The sequence below is a fragment of the Miniopterus natalensis genome, chromosome 9, assembly GCF_054644295.1.
Source record: "Miniopterus natalensis isolate mMinNat1 chromosome 9, mMinNat1.hap1, whole genome shotgun sequence".
Classification (NCBI taxonomy): Eukaryota; Metazoa; Chordata; class Mammalia; order Chiroptera; family Miniopteridae; genus Miniopterus; species Miniopterus natalensis.
Genome location: NC_142089.1, coordinates 53,340,757 through 53,355,146, shown reverse-complemented (window position 1 = coordinate 53,355,146; position 14,390 = coordinate 53,340,757). Strand labels below are relative to the sequence as shown.

Here is a 14,390-nt window from a genome sequence, read left to right as displayed (position 1 = left end):
AGTTGAGGTTTTGCCAGGTGAGGAGGACCATGGGAAAGAGGGGCAAGAGAGTCGAGATTGTATGCAAGGGAGTGATTATACAAGGACCATGCAGCCTAAACTGGGAAAGCGTGGACGAAAGGACCCAAGGGCAGTGAGAGGCTTGGAGGGGTTGTGGGATTGAAGTATTGTTAGGATCTGGGTGCCAGAGGGAATGAGCTAGAAAATAAGAACTGGTGTGTGGAGAGTTTGCAGTTATTGGTTATGACAAACTCTAATGTATGACTCTGGGTTTGGGTGGCAGGGGTGGGTGGAGGGAAAGAGAAGTTCAAGGAAACAACAGGCCAGGGCATTGGACGGGTCCTTTTTGTGAATAATGAAATCACCTAGAGCGATGGCAAGGAAAAAGGCAGAGAAAGAGACAGTGAGGCAGGCGCTAGAATGAATGAAGGGGAAGTTGGTAAATGGCTACAAAAAGCACAGTTTGATGCCATGTATTTCAAAACAGCTGTGGGTTTTTAGGAGGAAGGAATAATGATTTGGAATTGGCAAAAGGTGAACAAGCGCTCTCCATGATACGTAGTCTTTGTGTATGTGACTGATCGAGGTAGGATATGAACTAGTTCTATCTGATTTCAAATCATCCTCATTTTACCACCTCAGATGGATCGAAATTATAATTCTTGGACCTAGATTCCAATGTTCTCTTGCCATCCCTGCAGTGCAAACGATTTGGCTGCCCTCAAAGTTATGTTGCTTTAAACAGCTGCCAGGGTCTATTTTAATAGTTTGATTCCTGTTAAAATAAAAATACATATTATGGAAAATTTCAAACATGTACAGAAGTAGATACACTAGTAAAACAAACTCCCATGTACTCCTCACCTAGTTTCAACAATTACCAACTCAAAGCTCATCTTCATTTTTCTACGTCCCGTCTCCTTCCTGAATTGTTTTAAAACAAATCTCTGATTGCATATCATTTTATCAGTATTTCAGTATTTACCTCTAAAGGGTAAAGAACTATTTTTTAAAAGTTACAACTAAAATTACAATTTCTCAGTATCATCAAATACCTAGTCAGTGTTCAAACCTTCCTGATTGGGTCATAATATTTTTTAAACAGATGTTTACTTAAATTAGGCTTTAAGCAAAGTCCATACATTACACATGGTTAATATGTTGAGGAAACTGGATACTCTGACCTGTTTTTTTGTTTGTTTGTTTTTACCATAGTCTGGATTTTATTGCATTCCCATGGTGGTGTTTTGCATGCTTCTCCTCTGTTCTCTGAAATTCCTGGAAATTGGCAATCAGATCTCGAGGCTGGTCAGACTCAGGTCCATTTTCGGTAAGAATTCCTCCTAGGTGGTGACGTGCGCTTGACCAGGAGCCACATAACAGCAGGTTGTGTCTCTCTCTCTGTGATGTCAGTAGCCACTGGTAGTTTTTGCCTAGATCCGTGATTTCATTAGGGTGCTAAACGGTAATATTCTATCAATTTTTTTTATTAGATTGACAGTTTTCTTGAAGAGAGGGACAGAGAGAGACATTGATGTGAGAGAGACATGTCGATTGGTTGCCTCCCACATGGGCCCAACCGGAGAGGGGATCGAGCCTGCAACCAAGGTATGTGCCCTTGGCTGGAATCGAACCTGGAACCCTTCCCATCAGTCCTCAGGCTGATGCTCTAACTACTGAGCCAAACCGGCTAGGGCAAGAGTGATCATTTTCTAAAGGGAGCAACTTCCCTCCATCAATCACGGGCTACCCAGAAGTACAAGTCATGTAGGAAGGAGGCTATGCCATCATTTTACTATTGAAAGAGGTTTACCTGAGCCCGGCCAGCGTGGCTCAGGAGTTGAGCATCGACCTAGGATCCAGGTGATCGGGGTTTGATTCCCAGTCAGGGCACATGCCTGGGTTGCGGGCTCGATCCCCAGTCGGGGGCGTGCAGGAGGCAGCCGATTGATGACTCTCTCATCATTAATATTTCTATCTCTCCGTCTCCCTTCTTCTCTCTGAAATCAATAAATACATAATTTTTTAAAAAAAGAAAGATAAGAAAGAGGTTTACCTGAGAGCTCCTGTGGTTTTAAGGATGCATATATTTTGCCTTTAAGATATTTAATTGTAGCTTGTCCTACTTTTAAAATTAGACTACATTTACAGGATGCAGTTTCATACTGTGGCTTAAAGATGAATAAATTTACTGTTAAATGGGAATATGTTATAGGATTTAGTTTTAACACCCTTGGAGAGGACTGCCCTGGGAAGCATCCAAATGTTCAACAAATAGCTTTCCAACGTTCAGCTGCATTTCACAGGTCATAAAATATTAAACTCTTTTCTGATAGGTAGCCACCTAAATAATTTATAAAAATTAAGGCTCAAGTTGGTGTAAGTGCTTTTATAGCAAGTGACAATTCTCTTTTTCTAGTCGAGGAAACATGCCAGGGTGTACTGGATGTGGTATCAGATAGACAGGGTTCGAATTCCCCTTCACTTACGGTGACCTTGAGCAAATTACTCTACCTAGCGTAAATATATAATAGGAGAATCTGAAAAATCAGCAAATATTCTAAAAAGTTAGAAAATACATTTAGCAAAAACGCCTCTATTATCACTTTAGTTAGGGGTGGGATGAAGTAAGAAATGTAGCCAGGTATTGTTAATTATGAAAACACAAGCAGTAAAAATTGCTGTATTGAGGACATGTCATCTTTAATTCTCAGGGCAATGGTAGTGTAGTCAGCTTTAGGCTGAAGCACTTTTTACTCAATATTGATGGAATTACATGGCAAACCAGGCAGGTCTACTAGACCAGAGGATCCCTAGAAGGCAGTTTAGAGAGAGAACTGGGCATTTGCCAGAGTTAAACTTGCCTTTGGTTCCACTAAGAGCACAATGGAAGACTGAGCAGCAGTGAGACAGAAATGCACTCTAATTGCCTAGAAAATAACCATAACATACCCAAGCATTTTCCTTCTATTACTGCTAAACTTAGCCCTCTGCCTCAACCTGCCCATCTTCTTTCTCCCCCTCTTCCAGATCATCAGTCCTGGCCCACGTCTAGTTTGGCTCCCTGCCTTACTGGCGCCCTATTATCCCATAGTTGTTTCATCTTTTGTGACAGTGCCGACACATAGTTGTTAATTCGCGGGGCATCAAAATGATTTCCAAGTCAGTGAGAAAAAAGTACAAACACTGGAAAATGTACCCTCCCATCCCTGATCTTTATAGGAATCTGTTGATTAGAAATATATGAAAATGAGCTAACTGGAGGAATAAGGTATAAATTGTTCAAACACAAAAAGGAGTTTACAAGCATAGCTTATTATGTTCCTGTCTTGTCACGGCCTTAACTATAATATGTATAATGTACGTTCTACGGGCACTGTCTTCTTAGAATGGAATTTTAATAAACTTTTTATTGAAGAGTAATGCACATAAAGAAAAGTGAAATTTGCATTTTTAAAGTTATTAAGTGACACATTGCTATGGCTGCCTTAATAATTTGTTGTGACCAAAATACATCTTAAAACTTGTGAATTTATGTGATAGAACATTCTCCGCCTTAAAGTTGCATTAAGTTCAGTTGTGCTGTGCAGCATCACACTAGTTCTGAGTAATGCCTGGAACAATGTACAGTATTATATATTGGCTAATGGAGTTTTATAACTCCTAAACTCAACAAGCTGGCAAAATGGGATTAAAAATGAGGTTTAATCTAGACCTTTAAGGTTATATGTTTCTATTCATTTTTACATATATATATATTTTACATAAACTTATGTTATCTTAATAACTATGTTAACCACAAAGACTAAAAAGATCTTGCAACCGAGAGTGGAATGGAAACAATTTCTGAGATAGAGATCAAATTGTTTATAGACACCATCATTGGCAGCTTTTCTATCAGTCATTTCCTGTGGGAATATTTCACTGGAACAAAACTTTATGCCTCCACTATTCATTAAAGAGCCTTGGTTCCATGGAATAAACATAGTGTAGAACTAAAAATAGTAAAATATGCAAATTATAATGTAACATTTCATGTTATTTTTCTAGATCAGAATTAAGATAACTTAACAAACTATGTTCTTCTCCATCACTGAAAGAATTTTAAAACAACACTAATACAGTATGGCCCAGTGAAGATTTAGGCAATAGACTGGAAATTAAAGCCATTTATTTCCTTCAAATTAAAGTTGACATTAATTAAAAAATATTTATTTGCTACCAGTATATGAGATACTATATTTACACTCTGTGGTGAGTACAAAAGTCCATTATAAATAGCCTCGATCCTTCAGGAGTTTATGAATTTTGTTCTACAGGAGATAGGGCATGTTTTAAATAAAACAAACAAAAAAATAAATATACTACGTGTATGAATAAAGTACTGTTGCAGTTTGGAAGAATGAGAGATCATGTCTATCTGGGAGATTAGAGATGACTTTATTTTTATTTTGTTTTAATCCTCACCTGAGGATATTTTTTCCTTTGCTTTTCAGAGAGTGGAAGGAAGAGAGAGAAACATCGATGTGAGAGACACATCGACCTGTTGCCTCCTGCATGTGCCCTGACTGACCCTGCAACGGAGGCACTACCCTTGGCCAGAATCGAACCTGGGACCCTTCAGTCCGCAGGCCAATGCTCTAACCACTGAGAAAACCAGCTAGGGTGAGATGACTTTCTAAAGAAGGCATCTTCTTCTTTTCTTTTTTTAGAATTTTTATTTATTGATTTTAGAGAGGAAGGGAGAAAGAGGTCGATCGAATTGTTCCACTTATTTATGCATTCATTGCTAGGCCCTTGCATGTGCCCTGAACGGGGATCCAACCCACGACCTTGGCGCATCAGGACGATGCTCTAGCCAACTGAGCCACCCGGCCAGGGCTAGTTGGTGGAATCTTAAAGGATGGGTAAGATTTCTGAAAACAGAGATGCAAGTAAAAATATTCCAAGGAGGCAGAGACCAGGTATTAACGACGTTAGTAGAGATCACATTTAGAGACTGGAGCCTTTGACTGGTGGGGGGAAAAAGGAGTTACATAGAGAAATATACTTGAATAGGGTAAATTAGAGATAAATTCTCTTAGTAAGGCAAGCTTTTATTCAGCAATTATTTCTTGAGTACTTACTATGTGCAAGTACTGTGCTAGTAAAAGTAATTCATGAGCTAGCCCACAAAGGCCCTTTCTAATAGGTAAACACTGAAAAACGTTACTGGAGTCAGGGATGATGCAACAGATTCCAACACCAGGTATTTTCGTGCACAACTGTTACTCAGAGTATGTCTTGAGAGCTGGTATTTCCAAATGACATTGTTTCTCAATTTCAATCCGATTGTTTCTCAACCCAGCTTTAATAAAAAGGCAGTGTTATCTGGGTGATGGAAGAGGCACTACAAATGTGGTTCCATTTTACAAGTTCTGGTTGATGTCAGAATGAATTTTGTGTTAGCATGAACTGACAGGGGGAAAAAGGCTTTGAAAAGGAATCACGGCCAAGGTCCTTGAAGGAGCTAAGTCCCTGTGCAAATAAAACGATTCGGAACGTTGCTATCAGACACGGTACCGAGATACACCTGTACTCATACTTTGTCCGTCAAAGCAATCTTTGTTTTCTCGCAAGCTACGGCTTGCTCGGGCAATGGTGGCAACGGGAAAGGTGGGGAAGACGATGGACGGCAGCCAGGAGCGCACTTTCTCTTTCTGTCTTCCTAGCTAACTTTGCAGCCTCCAGCCTCCTCAGGCTCACCCCGTTTTTCCCTGCCCCCCACTGCAGCCCCACGCTCGCCCTCCCTCCCCTCGGTGCACTCTGCCCCCCCTCCCCGCGCCGCCCGACCTGGGCGCGCGGCTGGGCAGCCCGCCGCCCGCGCGCCCCGTCGCGGCCGGCCCTGGGGCATGCGCTCTGCGGCGCCGCCGCCCTCCCCCACCTTCCCGCGGCAGAGTTATGCCAAGTATGTGAGGAGCCCGCGAGGGCCCGCGCCAACCATGGGGAGCCGCCGCCGCCAGCGCCGCGCTCTCCGGAGCGGGACTCCGACCTCTCCCCGCGGCGGGGGCGAGCCCGGCGCCTGAGGCCGAGGGGATGGCGGACCCTCTGAGGAGGACGCTGTCCAGGCTCCGCGGGAGGCGCGCACCCCGCGCCGCCGGGGGACTCGGGCTCCGGGCTGCCGCCGCTGCTACGGTGGCGGCCTCCTCCGCTGCCCAGGGAGACGCCGGGGGTGCTCTGGCCAGCCCCCCACGCGAGCGCGCCGGCGGCGCCCGGCCGAGCCTGGAGCCGCCCCCGCCGTCGCTGCCGGCGCGGGGTCCGAGGGCGCGGGCGGCCGGCCGGCGGCTGGAGCAGTCGGGGGCGCTCGGGCCTCGGCCGCGCGGCGCGAAGGAGGCCGCCCCTCGGAGCCGCGGGCTCCCTCGCGCCTCGGTGGCCGCCGCGCGGGACTCCGCGGGCAGCGCAGAGGGGGACGACGAGGACGCCGCCGACTACTACGAGAACCTGCCCGGCGGCTCGGCGTCCGCGCCGGAGCCCGAGGGGGCGGAGGCGGAGCGGTGGCCCCCTCCTCCCCGGGCGGCGGGCTCCTCCCCGGGGGCGGAGGGCGGCCGCCTGGAGACGGGCAGGCTGCAGACCCAGTTGCGAGAGGCCTATTATCTGCTGATCCAGGCTATGCACGACCTGCCCCCTGACTCCGGCGCGCGGCGGGGCTGGGCGGATCGCGGCTGCCCTGCGGGAGCCCGGGCTCTGGGCCAGCCGCCTTCCGCCGGCGGCGCTGCGGACCGCCGAGCGGGCTCCCGAGACTGGGAGCGAGGAGGCCGGGGCCGCCCTTGGCAGCAGGTGGCCCTTCCCTGGTCGCCTCCGAGAGAGCCTTGGGGAGGCCGCCTGCGGACTCCTCGGATGCGTCTGTCCTGCAGCAGAAGCCTCGAGAGCCTGCGGGTAGGTGCCAAGCCCACTCCCTTCCAGCGGTGGCGGAGCGACAGCTGCATCAGGTGCGGCGCGCGCGGGGACCGGGACGAGCCCCCGCCACGTGGAGGCGGGATGGACGGCTGGAGCGGAGGCAGCGCCCCGGCCGCGCCGCCCTACGGCCTCCCGAGTCCCCGCTCCAAGGACCCTGGCAGTTCCCCGGAAAGCGCTATCAGGGATCCTGCGGGGTCCCCAGGGATCTGCAGCAAAGGAGACGACCAAGAGGGGCTCCCCTTCCTCAAGCCGCCCGCCGTGACAGTCAAGAAGCTGCAGAAGTGGATGTACAAAGGACGCCTGCTGTCCCTGGGAATGAAGGGTCGCGCCTGTGGGACACCTCCCAAAGTCACGGGAGCGCAGGACACCTCTCCAAATCTGGACGCTTTGAAAATGCGCGAAAGCCAAGTCCTCTCCGTGCCTCCAGACGAAAGAATTACGCTGACAGGTAGAATAGTTTGCAATCAAAATGCTAACGGTTCGAGCCTTAATGTTTACTAACTGGGCTTCTGTCTTTAGAGTGAAAAATAAGGCATGTTTTTGCAGACAGATGCATGCCCGTGCCAAAGTAAGTGTCATGTAAGTGGCAGCTTAATGCGATTTCGGGGTTACTTAGTAAAACGCATTCACTCGTTTTGCTTTTTCTTTTCGTTTTTCAAGACAGTGGCGTGAGGAACTTAGAATTTTTGTTTTTTCTTCTCTATAAGCCAGTGTGCCTACTTCCTAAGCACAACAGTGAGTAAAGGTTAAGTTCACCGCACGCTTTTGGTAGGTTTGGAGTTGGGCGGTGCTGCCTTCATTTTTATTCTTTGTAGCTCTAGGCAAATCCGTAGACTTGTGGAGTTTGTTCATTTGAGTTTGATCCAAGGTAGACTTTACGGGCTTCATAAACTCTCATTTTACTCATTACACTTTTCCTCCCCCTTTCTCCCAGGAGCGCGTGCACACAAACACACATACACACAACCAAAACACAACCAAACAACAAAAAAAACTACAATAGTAAAATTTCTTTTTTGTAAGGTAGGATTTCGCATACCTTTCCCTCCCCTTCCCTCCACTTCCCACAAAAAACCCAACAAAGTAAGTAATCTTTTTATTGTGGAAAAACAAGGGCACTAGTATTTTAATCAAAAGAAAAATATTCCTTACATACTTTTAAAGAAACTAGACATTTAAAGTCATTTGTGAACTTAAATATACTTGTCCTTATAATAGGATTTTGATGCCTATTTTATATGTGTGTGATTTTCAATTTTCACTGAAGGTTTAGGTTATTAGTTCTGGAAATCTCTTAATTTTATGTTGTAAATAACAAAAAATCTCTTCTGAAAGAAGTATGATACCTTCAGATGGAGCCAAAAACAAGGTGATCTTTTGAATTACACTCTTAACTATAACGACTTTTAATAAACATGACTTACATATCAGTAATAATTTTTCAAGTATTAAGTGCTGAAATGTAAAAAGTATTCACAGTATTTGGCAGTTTCTCTGGTAAGAATTACAAATCCTACAGGACTGGGTTTGTACACATTAACTTTAACTAATAAACACGAAACAGTTGGGGAGAAACAAAGTTCACAAACTAATCGCACAATGAGAACAAATCAGATGATCCGTTTAAAGTGTGTAGAAACTTGAAAAGTTTCTTTGAATCTATAAATCTCTATTCCACACCTGTCAAAATTTTCCCTCAAATTTATTCCATTTCACTTGACTAACAGGATAGTAGAATGTAATGTTTTGTGTGTGTTTGGGAAGAGAGGTTTACTTTATGCTAAATTCAAATTAAAATATGCATTTCAGGAGTAAAGTATTTGTAATCATTTATTACATTTTATTGCCGTTATAGCATTACCTCCCCTGATTGTGGTTCAGTTAACTCTTTGTAGGAAAGTTAAATTTTAGCCACTACAAAAATCTGTATAAAACTTAAAATATTTTTTACCCTTTGTTGTAAAGGTTAAACATTTACCATCTGATGGCTTTTAATGCCCTCAGTTGTAGTGTAAACATTCAAAGATTTTAAAAGCAATAATAAATGCAAATAAATAAATTCATTGATCTTTTTTTCCATTGAGAAAGGAATTAAATGAAACTAACTTTAAAAGAAATTAAAATGAAACATTAGAATTACTTGCCCCGCCGATGTGGCTGAGTGGTTGAGCTTTGACCCATGAACCAGGAAGTCACGGTTAGATTCCCGGTCTGGGCACAAGCCCAAGGTTGTGGGCTTGATCCTTGGCAGGGGGCTTGCAGGAGACACCTGATCAATGATTCTCTCTCATCATTGATGTTTCTCTCTCTCTCCCTTTCCCTTCCTTTCTCTGAAATCAATAAAAACATATTAGCCTGGCCAGCTTGGCTTAACAGTTGAGCATTGACTAGTGATCCAGGAGACAGAGGTTCAATTCCCCTCAGGGCACATCCTGGGTTGCTGGCTTCATCCCCAGCAGGGGGCGTGCAGGAGGCAGCGGATCAATGACACTCATTGTTGATGTTTCTCTCTTTCCTTCTCCCTTCCTCTCTCTCTGAAATCAATAAAAACATATTTTTTTAAAAAAAGAATTACTATGTGATGGCATTTTAGATATTTTATAAGACATCTAAGCAGAAGCTTAATCTCTGGTTTAAAAAACTTTCTCAGATGTTACTTCCTTTCAAATCACCAATTCTGTATTTTACAAAAGATAAAAATAATTTGTGCAATGTTTAAATATCTAATATAGATTTGGAGACTTTTTTTTTAATAACTAATTTTTTAAAGGTTAAAGTTATTAAAACCATTCTGGATACTTTATGTGGTTCACATACAGTCTTTATTCCACACCCCCCTACATCCCCCCAAGGTATGACAACTGTCATTTAACAACAAAAAAGAGGAGGGGTGGAATAGTTTGCCCAAGGTCACTCAAACTAGTGTATGGTTTGTATATACTAGTACTGTATATGGATTCAAGCTATTATAAAGATTCAAACTCAGGTCTTTATGACTTTAAAATCCCTATTGATATAAGATCAAAGAGACTTTAAAGTTCTTTAGAGGTTTGAGTCAATTCTACTAAATTGCTTGGGTTGAGCAGATGGATGGAATTTCAACAAGATTTAAAACTGTTAGTGACTTCCTCAAAGTTGCAAAGAAGATGGGGGAATTCTAGAAGAGGTTTTAAAACACTGTTTAATCAACTGCTGTATCCATTTTAAACCTTTACCTCTTAATATATACTTAGTTGAAATTTATGTTACCTGGATTCTACTTTTAAATCATGTTTTCTAAAAAATTAATTGGGCAGTCCAGGTGAATCAGCACATTCTTTTAACAACAAGCAAAGAAGAGGAGGGGTGGAATAGTTTGCCCAAGGTCACTCAAACTAGCGTATGGTTTGTATATACTAGTACTGTATATGGATTCAAGCTAACATAAAGATGTTTTATAAAGATGTTTTATAAAGATGTTAAATAGCCTAAGAAGTTTATATCTATTTTTCCATACAATATTATTTACAAGTGTATTTTCTTCCAAAATAGTTATACTTAGAATTTATAATGCAGAATAACTATATAATGGGCTAGAGATACCTAATCTTTGTAGGTATTTTGGAAATTTTTTGAGACCATATGACAAATGGTAGCCAAAATGATACTCTTTTTTGATTTCTGGCTCCTACTAAGAACCACTAAAACTTTTGGTAGTATAATAATGCCAGTGATTTGATGCAGTTGGGGATACAGTGTTCACAGATTGGCCAATTTGTTCCTAATTGAGGCGATTATTTACGAAATCTTAAAGTCATTACATGTAGTAAATATTGTCAAGTTTCTGCAAGTCTTAATATTACAATGGACTTTTAACCTATTTACCAGCTATATTTCTTTATAAGTCTTTATAAATAAGTTTTAATTAGCATATAGTACTCAGAAATAAATTCAAGAGCTCCAGGTTGAGCTATTTTGTCCTTTTACCACTTTAAAAAATAATTAGCCTTACTTTGACTCCGTTTTTCTTGCTCTGTGATCTGTGAAAAAAGAAATTTAGGACGTATAACTTGTTAATATTTTGTCTACAAACTTTAGACACTTCTTTTAAAATAGTATTAATTAGTAGTATGATCTTGTGCAGTGTATCTTAAAGTTGATACTTTTAATGCAGATTCCCATCTATTCTCTTTTCTCACCTAATTTCTTACCTTTATGAGATAAATTATTTTCATGAATTTTTCCAACAAATTCTTTTAGGTATCTGCCCTTTGAGATTAGTAGCTATAGGCATATAGTTTTTTGCTGTCTTCTAGTTTTATTTATTTTTTATTTTTTATTTTTTTAAGTTCTTTATTAATCCTCTCATGAAAAATCTGCAGTCATCACAGATAAAGTCACTGAAGAATTCTATTTGTCTGTTGTCCAATCTCCAGCTCACCTTTACCAGCACCAGCATTGGCCTTTGTAGTCCCCCTGCCTTTCTTCATTCTGTTCTTGTGTTCATTTCTCTTTTTCCTTGAGATCTTCTTTTCCTATAGGCCATGCCTTGCAAGTCTGTGTTTGGGTTCATTTTTCTTTGTGTAATCCAAAGAATCATAAAGTATGCCAAAGCCAGTTGTTGTCTTACCACCACCCAAATGGGTTCTGAATCCAAACACAAAGATGACATCCTGTGTGATCTTATACATTTTTAGCTAGTTTTTCCCAAATTTCTGTCTTAGGTACTGTTGCCTTCCCAGGGTAAGGGATGTCAATGAACATTTGTTTCCATGGAAGTAGTCTATTGGTCATGAACTCCCTGGTCTGGAGAGTTACTGTCATTCATGATTGAGGTTTATCTTCAAGCTGTCCTCTAAATCCCTGTCGGAGAAATTCTGCCACTTTGGCCCTAGAAGCAAGTCCAGTTTTTTTTCTGTTTGTGCGTGTGCTTTGGGGAAGAGTGCCATAGAACATTGATGGTGGAAGGAAAACTGAGAATTACAAATTCAGCAGAAAGTCAGTCCTGTGTTGATTTGGAAGTCCTACATTTCTAAGTAGTGTTTATGTTTTAAGAATCATTAAGAGTATTTTCTAGACCTTTGCCACTCAATGTGTATATGTGTTTCACAGTTTTAGAGCAGTGCTTTTCAAGTTTAATGTGCATATGAATTCCCTGAAAATCTTGTTAAAATGCAGATTTCATGTGTGTGGGCATGGGACCTGAGAGTCTGCAATTTAAGACTCCCACTAAGGATGCTGCTGTTTGGTACTCATTTTAAGTAGTAAGTTTTTCTACAATTCTCAGTCTCCCTCACTTCCCAATAACCTATCTTAATACATTTGTTAAACTTTTGAAAAAACGTTATACTTTATTCTGATACTTGATACTAACCCCTATTAGAGAAAAACACTTGAGCTCTTTCTGCTTTAGTTTTATATGTATGAATTTATGCTTACTATTTATATATGACAAGTTTAAGCAGTTCCCTCCATATTGGTCTGATCTTGCACCTATAAAAATGAGACTTTGGAATCTGCAAACCATATAGTATGGTGGTAAACAGAATAGAGATTCTGGGTTTCTGATAAGACCCACCACTTACCAGGTTTGTGAGCTTGGACAAGTTACTCAACCCTGCATAGCCTCAGTCCTCAGGTTGCTGTGAGGATGAAAACAGATAATCCATTTGGTACCATGCCTGGTGCTTAGCTGTTATCAAGAGAAAGGCAAGCAGGCTTTGTGAGAATACTGCCTTGCCTCAGATCATTGGAATTCTGGATGGAGAGTGAAATAATTGGATGTTGAGGAGAACTGCCTTGCAGAGCACTGGGAATTGAGCTAGAGTATACCCCTTTAGGGGCACTTATTTATTCTACTCATCTTTTCTTTGGGGCTTCTTTTTTCTCGCTCCTCCTCATTACTATTGTGGAACTGAAAATAGATTCAATGTTTTCTTCTCTACTTTCCTGTCCCAAAGGCTAACACACAGCTTTTTTCTTAAGGGTTTTTATTGCTAGTCACAAGGGAGGAAAAATAAAAGATAGAAAAGAGCAATTCTTTCCTTTTCATTGTACTCCTCTCCCCATTTAGATTTATCTGGAAAAGATTATATGTATATACCTAAGGCGAAGGCTTAAGTTTATTCTAGTCATTTCTTCTGGGCTGCCAGACTTGACTCTATAAGCAGGGCTGCTTGTATTTATTTAAACTTGAATACAGGGTTCATGAGAATACTTTTACTTAGGTTTTTTTAAAGAGAAGTAAGCAAAAGCAACAGAGTTTATTTCTGTAGTAGAAATTTTTAAAATGATGAAAAGATAATCTGTAGATATTGTACATTTCCAATGAGGGTTGGAATATGTAACTTCTCAGAAAGTTTGCTGCTGATGATTTTGAGCTGAGGCACTAGTTAAATGTTTAGTAATAGTGAGTCATCTAGATTTATTATGAAATAAAAGTTGAGAACACAAAATTGGCTTGAGTAGTTCACCACTATGTAAATATTTTTCTGAGTAAAAAATTTTAATTACACTTCTGGATTTTCTTATAGGTTTTTAAAGTAAAGAGATTTTAATTAGAATCTGTTAATTATAACATAACATATGTAGTTACAAAAGAATAAAGACTTTTTGCCTTGTAATTTTGCCACAGTTATTTTTATATTTTTTACTTGTGCTTTATGTTTTATAACTTTTACATGTGTATATACATATATACATATAAATTCTGAAGCTAAAGGTAAGTTTTAAGTTTGTATCAATAAGGTTTAACATTAATTTTAGCATAAAAAGGGAATGAAGGAAAGATTGCAAATAGCTTTCCATTTCTGTGTAATGTACAGCCATATGCATCCAGTCAACTGTGATGCAAATGAAATGATTAAAATTATTTATAAATAATTTCTCAAGTAAAATTTATTGCCCTGAATAATGTGTTGCTAATAGTCAGTTTTTTGTATATGTTTTTAAAAATATATCTTTATTGATTTCAGAGAGAGGAAAGGAGAGGGAAAGGGAGAGAGAGAGATAGAAATATCAATATGAGAGAGTCATTGATCGGCTGCCGCCCGCACGCCCCCGACTGGGGATCGAGCCCGCAACCTGGGCATGTGCCCTGACCGGGAATCGAACCCCAATCGCCTGGATCTTAGGTCGACTCTCAACTGCTGAGCCACGCCTGACCGAGCTAATATTCAGTTTTAATAACTGAATAAATTGGCCTTTGTCAGAAATTATAGTCATATACCTATTTATCTAAATTTAAACTTTATCATCACGTATATTGAAATGTTCAGCAATAGCAACGAAACTTTGTTTTCAAGTTTTTGCAGTTTGTAGTCTCATGGAAAATAATGTGTCTCATGGTATAATTATTCCTTTTAATATTACACATTCATTAAATACTTATATTAATAGAAGTATTAAATTCACTCAAATAGGGGATGCTAGCAGCTTTATTTTTCTCATTGTAGTTCCCTGGAATGTAGCAGTCC

General features: G+C 41.1%; 1 protein-coding gene and 1 pseudogene across 1 annotated transcript in view; one reads left to right on the top strand and one right to left on the bottom strand.

Annotated features, from left to right (window-relative positions):
* The first annotated feature begins 6,060 nt into the window (after positions 1 to 6,060).
* Positions 6,061 to 14,390, top strand: part of SYDE2 (synapse defective Rho GTPase homolog 2) — a 40,191-nt gene continuing 31,861 nt past the window's right edge. Inside the window, exon 1 of the mRNA XM_016220621.2 lies at positions 6,061 to 7,384. Within this exon, the coding sequence (XP_016076107.2) occupies positions 6,076 to 7,384 (1,309 nt within the window). The 5' untranslated portion in view covers positions 6,061 to 6,075. The remainder of the gene's footprint in view (positions 7,385 to 14,390) is intronic.
* LOC107543163 (small ribosomal subunit protein eS24 pseudogene) lies at positions 11,313 to 11,739 on the bottom strand (annotated as a pseudogene).